The following is a 25,307-nucleotide window of genomic DNA, read 5'->3' as shown; positions in this document are numbered from 1 at the left end:
AAAATGATTTATTAAACTTACTTATTTAAGGTGAGTCATTAATTTTGTAATTGATAGAATAATATGAAACTTCACTAAGATACGAATATATAAATATTCAGGAAAGATTTTGAGTAACTGAGATTTAAGTTCAGAGTAAGTCATATGTGTTACAAAATAATGCAACAGATAATGCTGATTAAAGTAGATTAAGCAAAGCAAAGGTTTAGACTGCTTGATAAAGTAAAGGTAGTTTCTTCACGCACTCACACTTTCACGCAATAAAATATATACACAGTCCAGACATACTAGCTTGAATCCCAAACCGCAATATACTGAGTCAGATGAAAATCACAATAAAGGTTATAGATATCTCCAATAACAAACAATGGTGTTTAAGGTTTAACCTTTATGAATGAATAAATTGTAGCGTGGAGAGCGGTACTTATCTTAACAGTAGCGGTGGAAAGAAGCGTGGAGAGCGGTAATGCCTTTTAGAAATAAAGGCTGAGAGGTAAGTTGCAGCTCTTAGGTTCAGCGTCTGTTTGGTGTGAGCGCGACTTCGGCGTGGTGAAAGAAGTTCCGATTGGCGGATGAATCCGGAAGATGATCCCGGTCTGAAAAGAGGTAACTGTAGATACCCAGCGGGTATCGAAGGCGAAGTAAAAGACCTGAAGGTTAAAGTAACAATAGCACAATGTGGTAGTAGCTCCACAGAGGAGCAAGGAGAAGTGATAAACAGCTTCAATTTTCAGGCCCTGATTGAGGGGTAAGCACTTCCTTAAATAGGAAGGAAGTGCTTATGCAGGTTCAGATTTAAAGGGATATCACATGCCCCCCTCCTCAGGGAATCACCCCTGGGGATTCTGCGTGAGGTTTAAGTGGATATTTCTTATGGAAGAACCTGATCAATCGGGGCGAATGGACTTCGGAATGAATGAGCCAGGAGTTTTCTTCAGGGCTGTAACCCTTCCATTTAATGAGATATTCCAGTTTATTTCTGTGTATCCTAGAATCCAGTATGGCTTCAACCTCGAATTCTTCTTGATGATCAACCATAACAGGTGGTGGCGGAATAGAAGAAGGATGGTTTTTGGTTGGGAATGGTTTCAACAATGAGATATGGAAAGAAGGATGTATTTTGTAGTCTTTTGGCAGTTTAAGTCTAACCACATTGGAATTTATCACATGTTCTATTGGAAATGGACCCAAGAATTGATTCGCAAGTTTCTTGCTAGGAACTTTGAGTTTAAGATTTTTTGTTGAGAGAAGTACTAAGTCCCCAATCTTATAATCAGGACCCTTACGATGTTTTAAGTCATAATATGATTTTTGATATTGTTTGGCTTCATGTAGATGTCTTTTCAGGACAATTAACCTTTCGTGGAGGTTAGATGTAAATTCAGTTGCTGTGGGAGAGTTTACAGATTTGTTAGAAAGAGATATAGTGTTTGGGTGGTAACCATATGTTGCAAAAAAGGGGGAAGTTTTGATAGAAGTATTTATGGAATTGTTATATGTGAATTCGGCCATGGGAAGAAAAACTGTCCAATCATCTTGGAGATGTGATATGTAACATCATAAGAATTGTTCTATGGTCTGATTAAGTCTCTCTGTGAGTCCATTAGTCTGGGGATGGAAAGCAGTGGTATAAAGGTGGTCAATCTTTAGCAATTTACACAGAGATCTCCAGAAGGATGAGGTAAATTGCGTTCCCCTATCTGTAATTATGTTGGTAGGTAAACCATGTAGTCTGACTATGTGGTCGATAAATACCTTAGCCGTAGTCATAGCTGAGGGTAATCCCTTAAGTGGGATAAAATGAGCTAGTCTGGTTAAATGGTCAATTATTACCATGATAGTATTATATTGTTGAGTGAGTGGGAGTTCAACAATAAAATCCATGGCTATGGTACTCCATGGTTTATCTGGGATAGGCAGAGGTGTAAGTAGACCAATTGGTCTCTTATGAACTAATTTATTTCGGGCACAATTTTCACATCCTGATACATAGTCATAAATATATTTGTTCATGCCAGGCCACCAGAAATTACGTCGGGTTAGTTCAATGGTCTTTTTAATTCCAGGATGACCAGACATTGTATCATCATGGGTGTGAGTGAGTATTGAAGATCTCATGCTCTTGGGTATATACAATTGACTGTTATGATAGTACAATCCAGATTGAGAGTCTTTAACACAAGTTTGGTGGGGTATTGAATCTTGTTTTAAAGCCTTATGAACCTCTTGTTCTATAGGTGTCAGGACGCCTATGATTTTTTCAGGAGGGATAGTAAAATTAGGTGGTTCATGAGTTAAGCTTTCGTTTATACGTGATAAAGCATCAGCCTTAGTATTTTGACTGCCTGGTTTGTAGGTAATTAGAAAGTTAAAACGGTCTAAAAATAGAGACCATCTCGCTTGTCTGGCTGTCAAAGTCTTGTTCTTTTTTAAATATTCAAGATTCTTATGGTCAGTAAAAATAATGAATGGAAGTTTAGAACCTTCTAGGAGGTGTCTCCATTGTTCAAGGGCACTCTTTATTGCTAACAATTCTTTGTCCCCCACACTATAATTACTTTCTGCACTAGTTAAGGTTCTTGAATAAAACGCAATGGGGTGAATTTCCCCATTCTCAACTTGTTGTTGGGAGAGTACTGCTCCTATGCCAGTATTAGAGGCATCTACTTCAAGTTGGAATTGGAGATCAAAGTTGGGTAGTGATAAGATTGGGGCTGTAGAAAATAACTCTTTAAGTTTTTCGAAGGTTTCTTGAGCTTTTTGAGACCATTTAAATTTTTGATTAACACTAGTCAGTTGTGTCAGTGGTCTTACTAGTGAAGAAAAGTTTTTAATAAATTTTCGATAAAAATTAGCGAAACCGATAAAGCGTTGTAACGCTTTTACAGTAGTGGGAGCTGGCCAATCTTTAATGGCGGACACTTTGTCAGGATCCATTTGTACATGGTTAGGAGTTATTATATACCCTAAAAATTTTATTTAAAAGACATGGAATACACATTTTTCTAATTTAGCATATAATTTGTGCTCTTTGAGACGGGTGAGTACCCATCTTACATGCTTTTCGTGATCAGAGGGTGTTTTGGAGTATATTAGAATATCATCTAAGTAAATTATAACACAGATGTCCATAAGGTCGTGGAATATTTCATTAATAAAATGCTGGAATGTTGCAGGAGCATTGCTTAAGCCGAAGGGCATTACATTATATTGAAAAAGCCCATAACGGGTTCTAAAGGCGGTTTTCCACTCATGACCTTCTTTCATACGGATAAGATTGTAAGCCCCCTTAAGATCAAGTTTTGAATAAATTGTAGCTTCGTTTAAACGTTCCAATAATTCGGGTATGAGGGGTAGAGGATACCTGTTTTTAACAGTAATTTCATTTAAAGCTCTATAATCAATAATGGGTCTTATTGTACCGTCCTTATTACGTACTAAGAACATTCCAGCAGCAGCTGGAGATGTTGAGTGGGATATAAAACCTTTTCGGAGATTGTCGTCTAAATAGGAACGTAAGTAAGTAAGTTCCTCTTGTGAAAGTGGGTATATTTTTCCGTGAGGAATTTGAGAGCCCGGTATCAGATCAATTGGACAATCAAACTCCCTATGAGGGGGGAGGTTTTCTGCCTCTTTTAGATCAAACACCTCTGCCAGATCCTGATAAATTTCTGGTAATTCGGGTTCAATAGCAGAGATTAACTGATATGGATAACATGTTTTTAAACAGAATGGTGATGCTAATGATACCTGTGGAGTGGACTAGTCAATGCTGGGGTTATGTTTTTTTAACCATGTAAAGCCAAAAATAAGTGTATGCATGTGGATGGAAATTAAGTCAAAAGTAAGATATTCAGTATGTCCATTGTCAGTTGTCACTAGTAAAGGTATCGTTTGATGGGTAATGGGACCATGTTGTATGAGGGAACCATCAATGAGTTTAACAGAGACTGGTTGTGCCTTACAAACAATAGGAATTTTATTTAAATCAACAAAAGAAATATCGATATAATTTCCGGCTGCCCCAGAATCGATCAATGCATTAGACTGCACGTTTTTCTGATCCCACTGTAAAGAAAGGTTAAGAGTCAGTTGAGGGTTTTGAGTGAAATATAAAATATTATGATTTGAATGAATCTTACCCTTCTTCTGCTTTTGAAGAATTGGGCAATTATTAACTGAGTGTTCCTTTTGCCCACAATATAAGCAAAGATTCTCAGATCTGCGTCTGGCCTTTTCTTCAGGTGTTAAAGGTCCTTTTATGGCACCAATCTCCATTGGGGTTTGATTTGAAGTACCCTTTTCCTGGTTGGGTGTGTAAAGATACGGACGTCTAGGTGGTACGTCATAGGTAGCTCTCTCAGCCTTCCTTTCACGCAATCGCCGATCCAGGGTAGTACTTAATTTCATCAGTCCATTCAGGGTTTCGGGCATCTCCAAACGGGACAACTCATCTTTTAACAATTCTGAAAGGCCCAGTCTGAACTGGTTCTTCAAACTAATTTCATTCCATTTGGAATCATCTATCCACATTTGGAATTCGGTAATATAGTCTTCTATATTCCTCTTACCCTGTTTTAGGAATCTCAATTTCGTTTCTGCCGTCATCTGGGAATGAGAGTCCTCATATAAGGATGTCATGGCTAAAAAAAATTCTTCCAGGGAATCTAAGATTGGATGGTTATTCTCAAAATATCTATTAGCCCATGAGCGAGGCTCCCCCTGGAGGAAGGAGATGGTAGTACAAACCTTGATTCTCTCAGAGTGATAAGTTTTAGGCCTTAATGAAAAAAGTAATTTGCAAGCATTTTTAAAGTCTCTATATTCACTTCGTTTACCAGAAAAGGGTTGAGGATAGTTAATGTGAGGTTCAGGGACTTCTGAGCTCTTGGCTGGTAAACATTCTTTTACTAGAGTTTTAAGTGCTTTATTTTCTGATTGTACCTCAGTTAAGGCCCTGGCTAGATATTCTAATTTTTGATGAATGTTGGTGAATTCATTTTTTATTTCACTAGGATCCATCCTATATTCTACAGGTTATAACCTTATAGGCCTGAAAATTCTGTGATAACCAAAAGTTATCTAATAGTGTGATAATTAGAATATAAAAAATAAAGGTTTTGTTGCTCTTTTCTTAAAATAAGCAAGAGAAAATGATTTATTAAACTTACTTATTTAAGGTGAGTCATTAATTTTGTAATTGATAGAATAATATGAAACTTCACTAAGATACGAATATATAAATATTCAGGAAAGATTTTGAGTAACTGAGATTTAAGTTCAGAGTAAGTCATATGTGTTACAAAATAATGCAACAGATAATGCTGATTAAAGTAGATTAAGCAAAGCAAAGGTTTAGACTGCTTGATAAAGTAAAGGTAATTTCTTCACGCACTCACACTTTCACGCAATAAAATATATACACAGTCCAGACATACTAGCTTGAATCCCAAACCGCAATATACTGAGTCAGATGAAAATCACAATAAAGGTTATAGATATCTCCAATAACAAACAATGGTGTTTAAGGTTTAACCTTTATGAATGAATAAATTGTAGCGTGGAGAGCGGTACTTATCTTAACAGTAGCGGTGGAAAGAAGCGTGGAGAGCGGTAATGCCTTTTAGAAATAAAGGCTGAGAGGTAAGTTGCAGCTCTTAGGTTCAGCGTCTGTTTGGTGTGAGCGCGACTTCGGCGTGGTGAAAGAAGTTCCGATTGGCGGATGAATCCGGAAGATGATCCCGGTCTGAAAAGAGGTAACTGTAGATACCCAGCGGGTATCGAAGGCGAAGTAAAAGACCTGAAGGTTAAAGTAACAATAGCACAATGTGGTAGTAGCTCCACAGAGGAGCAAGGAGAAGTGATAAACAGCTTCAATTTTCAGGCCCTGATTGAGGGGTAAGCACTTCCTTAAATAGGAAGGAAGTGCTTATGCAGGTTCAGATTTAAAGGGATATCACACCTACCCAACTCTCCGAGTCTCAATTGGTGGGTCCTAGCGCAAATGATACTGGGTCTAACAAGGTTATCCCAGTATCCCAGGGCAACTTTTCTTCCTTTCCCCCAGACTTTACATCTCAATTACAGTCTGCAGTGTCGGTTGTATTGGGTGCAATACCGACTATTGGCAAGCGTAAGGTTAAGCATGCTTATTTTTCTGATAACAGACGTTTGCAAGACTCAAACAATTAGTCTTCTCTGTCTAGTTCGGAGGGTGAATACCTTAGGTATTTACTTTGGGTGTAATGGAGTCTAAACCGGCAAAAGAAAAGCCAACACAAAAATTAGACATTATCTTTAAGCCTAAACCACGGACTCCTGACATTTTCCTGGTTCCTTCTTTACTATCTGATATCATTTCTAAAGAATGGGAGAAACCTGGAGTTCATTTCTCCCCTTCTCCTTCCTTTAAGAAATTGTTTCCTGTTCCCAGTTCTCATTTAGAATGATGGAATACCATTCCAAAGGTTGATGGTTCTATCTCTACTCTAGCTAAGAGAACCACCATCCCGCTAGAAGATAGTACTTCCTTTAAAGATCCTATGGATAGAAAACTAGAAGGATATATTAGGAAGATTTTCCCGCAAGGGGGGTCTTCTTTTTCAACCTGAACTAAGTATTGCTGTGGTGGCGGGTGCTGCAGCTTTTTGGCGTGACTCTCTGGCCGAGTTAATTATGGTTGAATCTCCTCTAGAGTAGATTCAGGATCACATTCAAGCGCTAAAGACGACTAACAGAAGGGCTCTTTGGCTAAAATCTTAACTTCTTTCGTTAGCCTTTAAGGTAAAACCTTATTCGGACCAGGTTTGGATTTCATCATTTTGACTGTCACTGGAGGAAAGGGAGCTTTCCTTCACCACGATAAGAAGCCTTGTCTGAAAGGCAGGTCTACGGGTCATTTTCTTCTCTTTCGTCAGAATAAGCTACAGAGAAACTCTTTCTCAAGAAATTCTGAAGTCTCTAGGGGCACATGGAAGCTGAATCTGATATGGAATAAAAACAAACAATCCAAGAAATCGGCCCCAGATTCCAAGTCAGCATGAAGGGGTGGCCCCCGAGCCAGAGTTTTCTCCAGTAGAGGGCAGATTAAGTCTATTTTAAGGAATTTGTGAGGTGTCATAGACCACCAATAAAGCAGTGGGAGTTCTGCTTACCAGCCAGTAAGCATTGGTTTAAGGCTCAGTCCTACATAGCCATTGAAATAAACAGTTTTAACTTAAAGGGAAACTGAAGTAAAACATTTTTTGCCAAACTTTATTTATACAGATGATATTACATATGGTTAAACAAATAGACAGATACATTACAATCCATGATCAAAATATTATTATAGTGATCTTAAGACAGATGAGTACAGGTGGTTCTTATTGCTCATATGTGGTAGGTACAAATTACCCAACAATTCAGTCTATTTATTTATGAATCAGTTTATCATCCATTTTCTATTTTTCAGGGATTGAAGAACAACAATCAGTCATATAATAACTACCTCCTAAACCTGATATTTTATTGCATTGCATTTTGTATTGCAAACGTTAAGAATACCACATTGACAGTTCGAAAATCGGGAAATATCCCGTGTGCCAACCATTCATCTATCTGATACCTGATCTCCCCTCTCATGAATATGCTGAGAAGTCTAACTGCCACTCACCCCTCCACTGTGCATTCAGCAGAATATATATAGGTATAGAATTTGCTTTTGTAGATTGATCTTTAATAAACAAGGCTCCCATTTTCTTGCTCATAAAGAACCTGTTGTAGCAGTTCGTGTTTTAACTAGGTTAGAGTTGGGGCTTTTTTGTCTATCCAAAGTCTAAAGATGAGTCTTCTAGGTAAGAGTATAGCATTATATAAGAAAAGTTTTATATCTTTTGGTGGGGTATCTATCTTTAGAAGCACAATTGTGAAAAACACACATTTTGTAGCCACACTTCTAGCATTCCTCAAAATGAATAGAGCTTAGGGCATTCCCAAATCATAGGTAAAATATTAGGCTCCGTTGAGAAACATTTTGGACATCAGCCTGTGGACATGGGACTAATTTATGTAATAGTGTGAGGGTGATATATGCATTGTAAAGTAGTTTAGTATAAGCCTCCCTAATGTCTCTTGATAGAGCAGCATTTCTAACTTTCTGAATGCTTTCTTGGATCAGAGTGTCAGGGATGGTTTCATTAAGTTTTTCTAACCACACTCGCTAATGTGAGTCAGCTTGGAAGCATTAGTTATCTCTAGTAAAAATGTGTATATTGGTGATATGGAAGTCACATCACTCGCAGCAAGGGTAATCATTTTATAAATATAATCATTGTCCTGTGGAAGCGGTTTTGTTTTAATTAGCCCAGTGAAATAATGTTTCATTTGTAGAAAGGCGAAATGGTGTGTAGGAGGTAAATCAAATTGGTCCTGTAGTTCCCTGAGTGTACAGGTTGAGACCCCATCTTCTGACAATACTTGTGAGATAGATCTTAACCCTAATGTTTTCCATCTTTGAAATGGTTTTGTAGTGAATCCTGCTGGGAAGTCTGAAGGGGAAGATATTTAGTAATCTTATGGTTTAATTCCCACTTGTTTACATATGTTACGCCATGCTTGTATGAGCTGAGCCAGTAGTAGGTAACTTCCAACTTTAGGTTCCACTTGTGATGGTATCATTTGCGGCAGCATGGTTAGTTTCCAGGGTTCTACCTGCCCCTCCAGCTCCAAATTGGAAAAGTGCTTTTTACCTGTCAAACAGTCTAGTACATATTTGGCTTGTACTGCCCAATTTTAATATTCAAAATTAGGAACAGTAAAAAAGACAGTCCCAGCTAATTTAGGGAAGTCGACTTGATGTTTCTTACGCATCCAGACAAAAGCAAGCATTAAAGACGATAAAAACCAGAGATCCATTTTATACAATACTTCTGGTATCATCTGAAAAAGGTAGAGCAATTTAGGGAATAACATCATCTTGATTAGTCATTCTACCTGTCATCATCAGATTAAGTTTGGTAAAATGAGAAATTTGATCACAGAGTTCTTTAAAGAGGGGTCTGTAGTTACCTTCATACCATTTACTTGGATCATGAGTCAAAGTTATCCCTAGGTATCGCTAACTACTTTAAATTTATAACCCAACTGTACTGAAGTAGAGTGTAAGTTTAGTCAAACTAACTCAGTGCTATATGTATTGGTAACCAGATATTTGACTAAATTCCTCAATTATATCTATTACTTTTGGCATATTAGCTTGTGGTCTCTGAATATACAGGATCATGTTATCTGTGAATAGTGATACATGATTAACAATGTTACCTATTTGGGGACCATCCTCCGTGTCTTGTCTTATTTTAATGGCTAGTGGTTCAATGGATAGTTTAAAGAGAAGTGGGGACAAGGGACATCCCTGTCTTGTGCCTCTTTGTAAGGAGAATGGTGCTTTTTGGAAAGTGTTATAAATTCTGAGCATGAAAAGGCTGCATATCCCAAACTTTTCCATTGACGTGAACAGATGGTCCCAGAATATCTTATCAAATGCTTTTTCAGCATTTACTAATATGGAACAAGGCTCCGGGACCCCCCTCCACGACCTTCTTTTCTGAACCTCCAGTAATGTGTCATAATAAATTGTAATTTGCGTATATTTTGTACTGAGGATCTCCTTTTGACAAAACCTGGCTGATCCCTATGAATAAGGTCTGGAAGTACAAGAGACAACCTATTTGCCAGAATCTTAGGCCTAGATTTGGAGTTCGGCGGTAAAAGGGCTGCTAACGCTCCGCGGGCTTTTTTCTGGCCGCACCATAAATTTAACTCTGGTATCGAGAGTTTAATCAAATGCTGCGTTAGGCTCCAAAAAAGGAGCGTAGAGCATTTTTACCGCAAATGCAACTCTAGATACCAGAGTTGCTTACGGACGCGGCCGGCCTCAAAAACGTGCTCGTGCACGATTCCCCCATAGGAAACAATGGGGCTGTTTGAGCTGAAAAAAAACCTAACACCTGCAAAAAAGCAGCGTTCAGCTCCTAACGCAGCACCATTGTTTCCTATGGGGAAACACTTCCTATGTCTGCACCTAACACCCTAACATGTACCCCGAGTCTAAACACCCCTAACCTTACACTTATTAACCCCTAATCTGCCGCCCCCGCTATCGCTGACCCCTGCATATTTTTTTAAACCCCTAATCTGCCGCTCCGTAAACCGCCGCAACCTACGTTATCCCTATGTACCCCTAATCTGCTGCCCTAACATAGCCGACCCCTACATAATATTTATTAACCCCTAATCTGCCCCCCTCAACGTCGCCGACACCTGCCTACACTTATTAACCCCTAATCTGCCGAGCGGACCTGAGCGCTACTATAATAAAGTTATTAACCCCTAATCCGCCTCACTAACCCTATCATAAATAGTATTAACCCCTAATCTGCCCTCCCTAACATCGCCGACACCTAACTTCAATTATTAACCCCTAATCTGCCGACCGGAGCTCACTGCTATTCTAATAAATGTATTAACCCCTAAAGCTAAGTCTAACCCTAACACTAACACCCCCCTAAGTTAAATATAATTTTTATCTAACGAAATTAATTAACTCTTATTAAATAAATGATTCCTATTTAAAGCTAAATACTTACCTGTAAAATACATCCTAATATAGCTACAATATAAATTATAATTATATTATAGCTATTTTAGGATTAATATTTATTTTACAGGTAACTTTGTAATTATTTTAACCAGGTACAATAGCTATTAAATAGTTAAGAACTATTTAATAGTTACCTAGTTAAAATAATAACAAAATTACCTGTAAAATAAGTCCTAACCTAAGATATAATTAAACCTAACACTACCCTATCAATAAAATAATTAAATAAACTACCTACAATTACCTACAATTAACCTAACACTACACTATCAATAAATTAATTAAACACAATTCCTACAAATAAATACAATTAAATAAACTAGCTAAAGTACAAAAAATAAAAAAGATCTAAGTTACAGAAAATAAAAAAATATTTACAAACATAATAAAAATATTACAACAATTTTAAACTAATTACACCTACTCTAAGCCCCCTAATAAAATAACAAAGCCCCCCAAAATAAAATATTCCCTACCCTATTCTAAATTAAAAAAGTTACAAGCTCTTTTACCTTACCAGCCCTGAACAGGGCCCTTTGCGGGGCATGCCCCAAGAATTTCAGCTCTTTTGCCTGTAAAAGAATGAATACAATACCCCCCCCCCCAACATTACAACCCACCACCCACATACCCCTAATCTAACCCAAACCCCCCTTAAATAAACCTAACACTAAGCCCCTGAAGATCTTCCTACCTTGTCTTCACCATACCAGGTTCACCGATCCGTCCTGAAGAGCTCCTCCGATGTCCTGATCCAAGCCCAAGCGGGGGCTGAAGAGGTCCATGATCCGGTCAAAGTCTTCATCCAAGCGGGGCAGAAGAGGATCTTCCATCCGATTGAAGTCATCATCCAGGCGGCATCTTCGATCTTCTTCCATCCGGAGCGAAGCGGCAGGATCCTGAAGACATCCAGCGCGGAACATCCATCCGGACCGACGACTGAACGACGAATGACTGTTCCTTTAAGGGACGTCATCCAAGATGGCGTCCCTCGAATTCCGATTGGCTGATAGGATTCTATCAGCCAATCGGAATTAAGGTAGGAATTTTCTGATTGGCTGATGGAATCAGCCAATCAGAATCAAGTTCAATCCGATTGGCTGATCCAATCAGCCAATCAGATTGAGCTCGCATTCTATTGGCTGTTCCGATCAGCCAATAGAATGCGAGCTCAATCTGATTGGCTGATTGGATCAGCCAATCGGATTGAACTTGATTCTGATTGGCTGATTCCATCAGCCAATCAGAAAATTCCTACCTTAATTCCGATTGGCTGATAGAATCCTATCAGCCAATCGGAATTCGAGGGACGCCATCTTGGATGACGTCCCTTAAAGGAACAGTCATTCGTCGTTCAGTCGTCGGTCCGGATGGATGTTCCGCGCTGGATGTCTTCAGGATCCTGCCGCTTCGCTCCGGATGGAAGAAGATCGAAGATGCCGCCTGGATGATGACTTCAATCGGATGGAAGATCCTCTTCTGCCCCGCTTGGATGAAGACTTTGACCGGATCATGGACCTCTTCAGCCCCCGCTTGGGCTTGGATCAGGACATCGGAGGAGCTCTTCAGGACGGATCGGTGAACCTGGTATGGTGAAGACAAGGTAGGAAGATCTTCAGGGGCTTAGTGTTAGGTTTATTTAAGGGGGGTTTGGGTTAGATTAGGGGTATGTGGGTGGTGGGTTGTAATGTTGGGGGGGGGGGTATTGTATTTATTCTTTTACAGGCAAAAGAGCTGAAATTCTTGGGGCATGCCCCGCAAAGGGCCCTGTTCAGGGCTGGTAAGGTAAAAGAGCTTGTAACTTTTTTAATTTAGAATAGGGTAGGGAATTTTTTATTTTGGGGGGCTTTGTTATTTTATTAGGGGGCTTAGAGTAGGTGTAATTAGTTTAAAATTGTTGTAATATTTTTATTATGTTTGTAAATATTTTTTTATTTTCTGTAACTTAGATCTTTTTTATTTTTTGTACTTTAGCTAGTTTATTTAATTGTATTTATTTGTAGGAATTGTGTTTAATTAATTTATTGATAGTGTAGTGTTAGGTTAATTGTAGGTAATTGTAGGTAGTTTATTTAATTATTTTATTGATAGGGTAGTGTTAGGTTTAATTATATCTTAGGTTAGGACTTATTTTACAGGTAATTTTGTTATTATTTTAACTAGGTAACTATTAAATAGTTCTTAACTATTTAATAGCTATTGTACCTGGTTAAAATAATTACAAAGTTACCTGTAAAATAAATATTAATCCTAAAATAGCTATAATATAATTATAATTTATATTGTAGCTATATTAGGATTTATTTTACAGGTAAGTATTTAGCTTTAAATAGGAATCATTTATTTAATAAGAGTTAATTAATTTCGTTAGATAAAAATTATATTTAACTTAGGGGGGTGTTAGTGTTAGGGTTAGACTTAGCTTTAGGGGTTAATACATTTATTAGAATAGCGGTGAGCTCCGGTCGGCAGATTAGGGGTTAATAATTGAAGTTAGGTGTCGGCGATGTTAGGGAGGGCAGATTAGGGGTTAATACTATTTATGATAGGGTTAGTGAGGCGGGTTAGGGGTTCATAACTTTATTATAGTAGCGCTCAGGTCCGCTCGGCAGATTAGGGGTTAATAAGTGTAGGCAGGTGTCGGCGACGTTGAGGGGGGCAGATTAGGGGTTAATAAATATAATATAGGGGTCGGCGATGTTAGGGGTAGCAGATTAGGGGTACATAGGGATAACGTAGGTGGCGGCGATTTGCGGTCGGAAGATTAGGGGTTAATTATTTTAAGTAGCTTGCGGCGACGTTGTGGGGGGCAAGTTAGGGGTTAAGAAATATAATATAGGGGTCGGCGGTGTTAGGGGCAGCAGATTAGGGGTACATAAGTATAACGTAGGGGTTAAAAATTTAAATCGAGTGGCGGCGATGTGGGGGGACCTCGGTTTAGGGGTACATAGGTAGTTTATGGGTGTTAGTGTACTTTAGGGTACAGTAGTTAAGAGCTTTATAAACCGGCGTTAGCCAGAAAGCTCTTAACTCCTGCTATTTTCAGGCGGCTGGAATTTTGTCGTTAGAGCTCTAACGCTCACTTCAGAAACGACTCTAAATACCGGCGTTAGAAAGATCCCATTGAAAAGATAGGCTACGCAAATGGCGTAGGGGGATCTGCGGTATGGAAAAGTCGCGGCTGAAAAGTGAGCGTTAGACCCTTTAATCACTGACTCCAAATACCAGCGGGCGGCCAAAACCAGCGTTAGGAGCCTCTAACGCTGGTTTTGACGGCTACCGCCGAACTCCAAATCTAGGCCTTAGTGAGCAGTTTGAAATCAGAATTTAGAAAGGGATAATGGGCGGTATAAATCTGGGAGCAAAGGGTCTATACCCGGCTTGTGAAGTACGCTAATGTTTGCTTCAGCAAATCTCTGTGAGAGTGTCATTTCTCCTGTCATGATCTTATTATACAGCTTGGTAAGAGTACTAGCTATTTCAATTTTAATATTTTGTTGAATTCCACTGTAGGCCGTCTGGCCTAGGTGCCTTTTCCAAAAAGTAAATCACCAATGCCCTTTACCACTTCATTGTCAGTTATAGGATCATTTAGAATCGGCAAGCAGTCTTTTTGTAGTGATGGTAATTTTGCCAAAATGTATCTTTTAACGTGAGATTAATCTCACGGCTTTGGTATCATTTCTGATAATACTCACTAAACACTCGTTGGATGCTAGCAATTTCAGTGTGAATTGTGCCACCTTCTTTTAGGGCTAGAATAGTATTGGGTTTTCTAGTTACGTTTGCAAAAAAAAATCCTGTCTTGTTTCTGATATGGTAAAACTTAGCTTTAGTCTTGGCAAAGGCCCTGTTTGAGGACTGTATAAGGAATGTGTCCCTAAGAGTTTTAATTTCTTTATATTTATGTCTGGTTTTATCTGTTCCTGGCATTTAATGCCTGTCGGAACAGCGATTCCTGCTGTTTGTACTTTTTAATTACAACATTGTCACCCCTTAACACTGTTTTCGCAGTCTCCCAGTACAGTGATCTGTTATTCAGGTGTTGAGCATTTAAAGATTTGTATGCATTCCATTCTTCTAAAAGGTGTTTTAAGATCATGATAAAAATAAGTGGGAAACTTCCAGACACCCCTCCATTTTGTGTCTGGTGTAATATTCACAATTATTGAAATAGGTGTGTGGTCTGATATAGTTACTGGGTCTATATAGGTATCTTGTACTTTTGGGCTCAAAATAGTGGAGACTAAAAAGAGGTCTATATGCGACAGCATATCTGGAGGGTGTTGTGCAGGTGTAATCCCTAGCTTCAGGAATCCAAATGTCACTCAGTGCAAGGGTGTTTGTAAATTTATTGAGTAATAGTAATTCTCTCCTTGTGTTAAGAGAAACCTGGGTTCAACTTTTGGCAAGAGCTGTGTTTTTTAACCTATCTGCTGGTGTTTGTTGGGCGATGTTAAAGTCACCTCCTATTATAATTGGGACATTATCAAAGCACATACATTGCGCTTTAAATCTGCCCCAAAACTCCTCTTTTTTTAGTGTGTGGGCCATATACCCCACAAATCACTAATTGCCCACCCCCCCCCCCTTGGTTTCTATGTAGTCTATGAGGTATGTCCCTTCTTGATCTGCATCATATTGTTTAATGGTGTACTCAAAGTTTTTCCTAATAAGAAGAGCTACTCCATGTGCTTTCTGATGTACCCTCACTGTTAGATGTGTCTCTTCAAGTATGGCTATATTGGCTTTTGTATTTCACAGATATTTTAGAATTGCATTTCTTTTCATGGGAGACGTAATGCCTCCCACATTCCATACTACAACCTTCATTGTCTTTGGGTAGTATGTAAATGAGATGAGAAAAATAAACTGCTCACCCACTCGTTAAGTCTGAAGGTGGTGTCTGCTGTCCAATCAACCCAAATGTTTAGTGTTTAACACTATTGGATTAACTTCTTGTAAGGAAGCATCTATATTAGCAGGTGGGGTATTTATAGCTTCTGCCTGGTGTCAAAGTCTATTGTCTGTCTGCTTCTGCTTTACAGACATTGGGGCATATTTATCAAGCTCCGAATGGAGCTTGCTGCCCCGTGTCACAAAGACCGCTGCTCTATAACCTGTCCGCCTGCTCTGAGCAGACGGACAGACATCGCCGGAAATCAACCCGATCGAGTACGATCGGGTTGATTGACACCCCCCTGCTGGTGGCCGATTGCTCGCCGTATTCAGCGAGGTCTGGCGGACCTGATCCGCAGTGTCGGATCAGGTCCGCCAGACCTTGATAAATAGAGCCCATAGTATCTGTTGTCCGATGTGATAGTATCTTCTCATGCAGAGCCAACAACACTGGGGGCACCTATCCTATTATGTTATAATGCAATATGAGTTTTAGCTGAATTTTAGTCATAAGATTAATATGGATTAAAGAATTACCATCTCACAGGGGTCTTAATAAGTTTCATGAAGACCTGTTCTTAAGGTGCGGTAGGGAGAGCTTAAGTTTTAGTTCTGCATGTTGCTTCAGATGTAGCTATATGGAGAATTTAATTATTAGTGTGAAGCTGGAGTCAGGATAATGTATAGAGGATTAGTATCCTGTGATCTAGCAGTAATCAATGGTTTCTGCTGTTATTAGAAAGATATTTATGGTACCAAAGCAGTATGTCTCACCACTTTCAGTCCTGAGGCAGCCAGTGCTTGTTCTGTTTTTCCTATTTTTGTCCCCCCCCCCCCTTTTTTTTTTCCTCCTTTGAAGGATTCTCCTTATTGTGGGGAGAAGATGCTCTCTTCTATGACCGTACCACTTCTCCCTGGAATTAAGTCCGGGAGCTGGGCTAGAGCTGTATGGCCCCGGATTTACCGGTCCTTTAGAATGTTTGTGGTGTAGTTAGGTCTAAACGCCACTCAGCAGTTCTCCACAGTCCTCTGTATGCTATGGATTCCCGGCGGTGGAAACGCTATTACGGCTCTTCTCTGCACTCTAGCCCGAATGGGCCCTCTCTCTACCACCAAGTATCCGCAAGTCTGGGGTGCTGGGCTGGTTGCAGACAGTGGTTGTGCTACAAAGTAGTCGGAGTTCCGTCTTCAAGCTGCCATGTTGGATGCCCTCACCCACGGAAGTCTGTGTACAATTTTTTAATAAACACAGTTTCTGAGGCACCAGCTCATACTTAGCATGTGCAAGAGTTCACATTATATACGTATATGTCTTTGTGATTGGCTGATGGTTGTCATATGACACAGGGGACAGGGAAAATTAGTAAACAAAAAAACTTCTACTCATTTGAATTTCAGAGTAAGTTGTATTGCATTGTCCTTTCATTATGCATTTGTTGGTTATAGAATTCTGCTGTAATTAAAGTCCTTTAACTATTTTCATTGCACAAATATTTTTACATATTTTAAATGAGCTCTTCCATATACATGATAGATTGTCTTTTTAATGAAATTGTGTTCATGTAATGCCTGTGATATGATTGGGTGAGAGAGATAGACTATTGATATACTAAAATTATTTTTTGCCAACATTTGTTTCAGCTTTAATTATATACAATTATCATAAACAGCCAGGATGAGGAGAGAGGACAAACTGTATTCAGAAACACAGGTTAGGGAGAGTTGTACAGAATTGCAAATCACATAAACCACTATTTTAATGATCAGTAAATATGACAGCATAGAGGTATATAACAGAGTAAAGCAAAATACATTTTATGCAATTATACTTTAACATGTCATTTGTTCTCTTTCAGGACATCATGAAATTGAGATTTATCATCGTAATTGGAGTAACTTTTTTTTCCAGTGCTTTACCATTAATTTTAATGATGTTTAGAATGTCTGGTCCAATCAAGAACATTGGTTTTGGTCACTTTGCATATTTTGGGACTGAAACTCCTTTCACACTTCCTCTATCCAGAGAATCAGTAACTCTCACTGATGGGACGTATATGTACCACCTGAACCATTCTCAGTTTGAGTATGAGTTCCCTTATCTGCAGAGATACCAGTGCTCCTTTATACTTACCCCATGGACAGAGTCAAAAAAGGACATCCACTCAATGCTGATACTGGCTATAAAATCCCACCCACAGTCTGGAAGTCGCAGGGAAGTCTTAAGACGTACATGGGCTAGAGAGGAGGAATTTGATGGCTACATAATCAGACCAATCTTCCTAATTGGGCAAACAGATGTGTCTGGGCAAATGGAAATAGTAAAAAAGGAAAGTCAGGAGTTTGGAGACATTCTACAATGGGACATTTATGAAGAACATCACAACTTGTCCCTAAAAGAATTCTGTTTCCTTGACTATCTTTATCATCAAATTCCTGAAGTAACATTTATATTCAAAGGTCAGTTTAGCAAATATTTAGAACTGTTCACAATTTGAAATTACATTTGTTAAAAAACTCATAGTCAAAATGTTGAAAATATAGTTATATTGAAATTTTTTTGTTACAAAGTCTACTGGAGGAAGCTGATGTTTAGAGCATGATCTTGCAGAGAATAGAACACACAGGTGTCACACAACATAGGGCAACATTACCTTTTATTGAGCAACGTTTCGGGGCTCCTGCCCCTTTATCAAGCTAACAAACAAAGAAACATATTAAACATTAATAGGTACTTTTAGTACAGGTAACCAATCACATAATAATGGGACTCAGACAGGAAATGGGATCATAAAAGACCTCATATACATAAATACCACACATTTTTAACCCCTACACTCCTAATGTGAAAGAATCACCAGATTAAAAACAAACGCAGCAAGTTGCTATGTATATTAAACAATTAAGTTTTAAGCACATATTATTCATATCATACTTATTGAAAAGTTAATTTAATATAGCCAACTGGGGCCAAGCATAGTCATCAAATAAAAGGACGCAGATCGAATTCCCTGTTAAGACCTTTTGGGTACATGGTATCTAGTTTCCAAATCCACCTGGCCTCTCTATAAAGTAAATCTTTAGCCCTATCGCCCCCTCTAACACGTTTGGGGGCTTGATCTATCACCATAAATCTAAGTTGGTTAATTTGGTGGCCTTTCTTTAAGAAATGTGCTGGTACAGGGAGGTTAGCTGTTTTCTCATTTTTGATAGTGGGCTTATGTTGGCATATGCGGTCTTTGACCTTTTGGGTCGTCTCGCCTACATATAATAGCCCACATGGGTACTTTAACGCATAAACCACATGCATAGAATTGCATGTGTAATATCCTTTAATAAAAAAAAAATTCACCAGTATACGGATGAGTAATGCTACCCCCTTTAATCACATTGCTACACTGACCACATCCCAAACAGGGAAAAGTACCATTCTTAGGTTTACCAAAAAATATGTGTCCCCCTCTGTTCTCAGTCTGGGCTAGGCATCGCCCTAACCAGTCTTTTACCTAAGGTGTTACCCCTATGTTAAGCTGCTCTACGGATGGTTTGGAACAGTCTGCCAGTACCCAATTTATAGTTTTTTTTAATTATATTCATTTATATATATATTTTTTTCTGTAGTGTAATGGTCCCCCCTCCCCGCGATCTTTATTTAGGGGCCCGCCCCTATTTTTTCTGTAGTGCAGCCCTTCATCCCTCCCTCTCCCATTAAAACATTTTTTCTGCAGTGTAGGACACCACCCACTCCCTCCCTCCTCTCCGCCGCTGGACAGCCCACCTAGCTCCTGCCTTCCTTCTCACACCTCCTTCTTTTCTCGTGCTGAAATCCCTAGACCTTGGGCGGCTTGCTTAGCATACTTTACATCGCTATCGGTGCTCTATTAGTGTTACCATATCGCACTGAGCTGCATTCTGTAGCAGTTCTAAAGCAGCGGTCACCAACCACGAGAAGGTGTTGGTGGTCCTTGACACCATCAAGCAGGAATTAATCTCCTCTGATGGTGACACCCCCGTCGCGCCACAACTCCCTACAGTGTCTGGCTGGACATCAGTGAAAACCGATGGAGGAGTTAAATTGCAATCTACCTACGCACATTGCGTAGTACTGCGCAACTTGCGTAGCTAGATTGTATTTTTAACTCCTCCCGCCCAGCACGCTGCTCAGAGGAAGATGCTTCCATTCTAAAGCCAGCAGAGGTTGGTATAGTCTTGGCTTGAAATAGTGTAATTAAAGTATATAAAAAAGAAAATCTTAAAAAAAAAAATTCTCATATTTCCTTTATTTTCTTCCCTTTACCTGTCTCTTTGTAGTAGTTTTCCTAATTCCTTCAGATGGACTTACATCACTGTTTGTCTTCCTTCCCTCTATCTTCTTTTTTTTTAATAAATATTAATTATTTTTCATTCGAATAGTTTACCCGCGCACAAAGCCATTCCACCTGAATTACAGTAATTGTCATCCAGCAGATCAGCCATATCCCACCAGTATTATAGTAATTGCCAGTAACATCAGTCGTGGTTCGCTCACATCAATATTGAGAACTTTCTGATATAAACTTAATTTATGACTCCAATGTCTGTTCATGATCATAAGTAGTTTTGAATAATTCCTAACTGGGGAGGTGACTTGGAAGTCTTGTGGTCCTTTTAAACATAATTATTTTTCTTTCTAATGACACTGTGAGTAATTACTATTGAGAATATCACTCCTGCCCAGCAGGAGGCGGCAAAGAGCACCACAGCAAAGCTGTTAAATATCACCTCCCTTCCCTCCAACCCCAGTCATTCTCTTTGTCTACGTTAGAGCAAGGAAGTGGTAAAGTTTAGGTGTTGGAAAGAAGATTCTTCAAGCAAGATTTTATTATTTTTCAGCAGTGCAAGATTGTTCTGCTTTGTCCTAGGGTGTAGCCGTAGTCCATATCAGTCTCTTCAGTAGAGCAGTGGTGGCTTTCAAGCAATGGGAACTTGTGGGGTACAATCCCCACTGCGCATCCCATGTATTTAATGTTGCCCTAATCGTGCAAGTCTGAGTAAGATTACTCAGTCTTTGTTTTTATCCACAGGTCCATGTGAGGGAACTGGCCTCTCAAACCTAGTGAGCTGTCGTGCTGCCTGGCAGAAGTCTAAAGGTAAGTGCTAACTTTATTTTTTCTGGGACACATTGCAGAAAATAAAAGGATGGCACTTAAAAATATGATTATGGGACAAGAGACATTCTCCTATTGCTAGGGGTATCATTTTATTATTGGCAGCAATAGCAGGCACTGGGGACGAGGAGATTTATGGCTCAGTAGGTGGTGTTTTTATTGTTACTTTACTCCCTGCAGCTTTGGTAATACATTTAGCTGAAAGGGAGGTTAACGTTGTAACGCCCACGATGGGCGGGTTTAGCTGAGGCGGCATTTTCTGTTGCACACCTTTTTTCCCCTACACTTCCTGTGTTAAGGAGCGGAGAAATAGCTTTGTTACAGGCATTAGCAGAGTTGCGGTTACCGGACTACGATTTACAGAAAAATAGAAGTTGAGTCCGGTTTTACAAGCAGAATATTCACTCCGTTTTCAGTCAGGCAGGTAAGCACCTCAGCAAAGCTAAGCTGAGGTGTAGAGGTTGTCCGGAGTGGTTTTTGTGATACTTTATATTTTTATTGCAGAAAAATAAAGCAGTTTCGTTTTAAAATTTTAAAGGAACAGTAACGTTTTTTTGTGGGGAATTTTCTAAATAAAATATCAGTTTGTTTATCTATTTATTCTGTTTATTGATGAATAAAGATGGACCAAGAGGCCCTGCAAGATGTTACATGTTCTTTATGTTTTGATGCTAATGTGGAACCACCAATCCCTTTCTGTTCCTCATGTATTGAGAGAACTTTACATTTCAGGGATAGACTTTTTCCTGAGCCAACATTGTCTAAGGCGGATGCTGTTCAGGAGTCTTCTGACAATGTTCGCAGCTTTCTCCTCAAGCATCCCAAAATGTATTGTCCACACAGCCAGTGCCCTGCACTTCCTCTATTACTCCACTTGGAGTTACTTTGCAAGACATTGCTTCCCTCATGTCCTTAGCAGTATCTGATGCGTTGTCTGCTTTTCCCATGCTGCAGGGAAAGCGCAAGAGGAAATGTAAACAATCAGTGAGTAAGGTTGCTGACACAGTCGTGGCTATTCCGATTGTCCCCTCCCAGAAATCTGAGGAGGAAGATACTTCGGTAGCATCTGAGGGTGAAATCTCAGACTCAGATAGTGTAATTCCTTCTCCTGATACTGAAGTTGTATCTTTCAGGTTTAAGCTCGAACACCTCCGTTTGTTACTTAAGGAGTTTTTAGCTACCCTGGACGTCTCTGACACTACTGTTGTAGTCAATCCTAAGAAGTCTAGTAAACTAAACAAGTATTTTGATATACCTTCCATGGTGGAGGTTTTTCCTGTACCAGATCGAGCTACAGAGATTATTGCTAGGGAATGGGAGAGACCGGGTATACCTTTTTATCCATCCCCTATATTTAAGAAGATGTTTCCTATAGCAGACTCTGTCAAGGAGTCTTGGCAGATGGTACCCAAGGTGGAAGGGGCAATTTCCATGCTAGCTAAGAGGACCACTATTCCCATGGAAGATAGTTGTTCCTTTAAGGATCCTATGAACAAGAAATTAGAGGGGTTACTCAAGAAAATGTATGTACACCAGGGTTTACAATGGCAACCTATGGTGTGTATTGCTACCGTCACTAGTGCGGCAGCATACTGGTTTGTTGCATTGTCTGATTCTATTCAGACAGACACTCCCCTCGAAGAGATCCAAGATAGGATCAAGGCCCTTAAGTTGGCCAATTCCTTTATTACGGATGCTTCCCTACAGGTTATTAAACTGGGAGCAAAGATTTACAGTTTTGCCGTACTGGCCCACAGAGCTTTATGGTTAAAATCTTGGTCTGCGGATGTGTTATCTAAGTCTAAGCTTTTGGCTATCCCTTACAAGGGAAAAACCTTGTTTGGGCTGGGTTTGATGAAAATAATTTCTGACATTACGGGAGGAAAGGGCCATTTCCTCCCTCAGGACAAGAGGAATAAGCAGAAGGGACGTCAGAGTAATTTTCATTCCTATTGAAACTTCAAGGGTAAGCCTTCCTCTCCTTCTTCCAAGCAGGAACAGTCCAAGCCTTCCTGGAGACCCAACCAATCTTGGAACAAGGGAAAACAATCCAAGAAGCCCACTATTGACTCAAAAGCAGCAAGACTTTCCTTCTTCGCTCAGGCTTGGGTTCGGGATGTTCAGGATCCCTGGGTGGTGGGCATCATGTCCCAGGGATACAAGCAGGTTTCTGCTTTCAAGATTATCTGTAGACCAGATAAAAAGAGAGGCGTTCTTACACTGTGTTCGGGACCTTTCCGATCTGGGAGTGTGAGTTCCTGTCCCAATGCAGGAACAGGGTCTGGGGTTCTGCTCCTATCTGTTTGTGGTTCCCAAAAAAGAGGGAACCTTCAGACCAATTTTATATCTCAAAAGTCTAAACAAATTCCTCAGAGTACCGTCCTTCAAGATGGAAACTATTCGCTCCATTCTTCCCTTGGTTCAAGAGGGTCAATTTATGACAACGGTAGATTTAAAGGATGCGTACCTGCATGTTCCCATCCACAGGGATCATCGCAAGTTTCTGAGGTTTGCATTTCTAGACAAACACTTCCAGTTTGTGGCTCTTCTATTGGGCCTTGCCACAGCTCCCAGAATTTTCTCAAAGGTTCTGGGATCCCTGTTGGCGGTGCTCCAATTGCAGGGCATTGCAGTGGTGCCATATCTGCACGACATTCTGGTTCAGGCACCATCCTTTCAACAAGCAAAATCCCACATGGAAATGTTGTTATCCTTCCTGCGATCTCACGGATGGAAGATGAATTTGGAAAAGAGTTCCTTAGTTCCAACTTCAAGGGTAGTTTTCTTGGGAACCATAATAGATTCCTTATCAATGAAATTTTTTCTGACAGAAGTCAGGAAATCAAAGATTTTCCATTCCTGTCTAGTGCTTCAGTCCTCTCCTCGGCCATCAGTGGTTCAATGTATGGAGGTAATCAGTCTGATGGTAGCAGCCATGGACATCATCCAGTTTGCCCGTTTCCACCTCAGGCCTCTGCAGTTATGCATGCTCAGGAAATGGAACGGAGATTATGCAGATCTGTCTCCACGATTACATCTGGAGCAGGAGACAATGGATTCTCTTCTTTGGTGGTTGTGTCAGGATCATCTCTCCCAGGGAACCTGCTTCCGCAGACCCACCTGGGTGATTGTGACAATGGACCCCAGCCTACTGGGATAGGGAGCAGTCTGGGGCTCTCTAAAAGCTCAGGGGACATGGACTCGGTCGGAGTCTGTTTTATTCATAAACATTCTGGAGCTGAGAGCAATCTTCAATTCTCTTCTGGCCTGGCCTCAGTTAGCTTTGGCCCGGTTTATCAGGTTCCAGTCAGACAACATAACAGTGGCTTACATCAACCATTAGGGGGTAACTCAGAGTTCCTTGGCCATAGCAGAGGTAGCCAAGATAATGTAGTGGGCGGAGTCCCACAACTGCTGCCTGTCGGCGATCCACATCCCAGGAGTGGACAACTGGGAGGCGGATTTTCTGAGCAGACAGACCTTTCACCCGGGGTAGTGGGAACTCCATCCGGAAGTGTTTTCCGGCTTGATTCTCAAATAGGGACAGCCAGAGCTGGATCTCATGGCATCTCGGCAGAATGCCAAGCTTCCGAGGGAAGGGGCAAGGTCAAGGGATCCTCAGGCGGTACTGATAGACACTCTGGCGGTACCTTGGAATTGGAAGAAGAGTAGTTTATAGGAAAGGGCGCTCTAAATAGAGCTAATACCTTATGGAGATTTTTAAGATATGACAAATATGAAAATATAAAAAATATATAAAAAAATATATATATAAAAAATGTAAATAGAAATCTATTCTATGACACCATATACGATTTTGTACAGAATAAAAATTTATTTTAATAAAAACAAAAAAGTTTTTTTAAAACCATGTGAGTTTGAGATTCTTATGTACAAATGAGTCTGATAGGTTGGCCAACCTTGTAATCTAAATAATCTTAAATTGATCTAATAATGATAGGCTGTTGATCTAATCAGGAGTTTAAGACTGTATACCTGAATTAAAATTGTATAAACAAAATTGCAATTTTGATAGTAATTAGATGATGTAATTAAATACATTTATCAGGTAAGCATACATTTAGTTTTTTCCCACTTTCTGCCTCTCTGTTTCCAGCTCAAAAGTTGGCACTCACCCTTCATCTGTCATTTGGAAGTATTCTCTCAGCTCTGTCAATCAGTTAGTTAATTCCAAAAAATAATTCTTAAAAATGTGTAAATATATATACATAATGTAAACTTAGCTATTGTTATACTAGTTATGTACAGTATGTGTGTGTATATGCATAGTATATATGCACATTATAGAGGTTTGTACCTTTTTAAAAAAAAAATCATGTTAGTGGTCCACGGGATTCAAAATTGTGAGTTTAGTGGTCCCTGAGTTCTGAAAGGTTGGTGACCCCTGTTCTAAAGGACTGGCACTTTTCTCTATTACATCACCTGGTATTAGCCCTATACCTCCTCTCACAAAAGGATACCCTCCAAGGATTACAGCCGGTGATCCCCCCTCCCACGGGTGCTGCATGAGGGGGGGCCAACTCTTGTCTGCCCGGCTACTTTACATATGAGTTTTGATACTCTAAGTGTCTTCACGGACTGGGCTGCTGCCTACCTGTTCTGAT

At 39.8% G+C, this 25,307-nt stretch overlaps 1 protein-coding gene across 2 annotated transcripts in view; it reads left to right on the top strand.

The window, feature by feature from the left end:
• The window catches only part of LOC128663839 (beta-1,3-galactosyltransferase 5), a 214,520-nt gene that overhangs the window by 126,681 nt on the left and 62,532 nt on the right, over positions 1 to 25,307 (top strand). For both annotated transcript variants that reach the window (XM_053718366.1, XM_053718367.1), the window contains exon 2: positions 17,395 to 17,995. In XM_053718366.1, coding sequence (XP_053574341.1) covers positions 17,401 to 17,995 — 595 coding nt within the window. In that variant the 5' untranslated portion in view covers positions 17,395 to 17,400. The remainder of the gene's footprint in view (positions 1 to 17,394; positions 17,996 to 25,307) is intronic.

This window comes from Bombina bombina, chromosome 6, assembly GCF_027579735.1.
Source record: "Bombina bombina isolate aBomBom1 chromosome 6, aBomBom1.pri, whole genome shotgun sequence".
In the NCBI taxonomy this organism is placed as follows: domain Eukaryota; kingdom Metazoa; phylum Chordata; class Amphibia; order Anura; family Bombinatoridae; genus Bombina; species Bombina bombina.
Note: the sequence above shows the minus strand (reverse complement) of the source record. Positions and strands in the feature narration are given on the sequence as shown.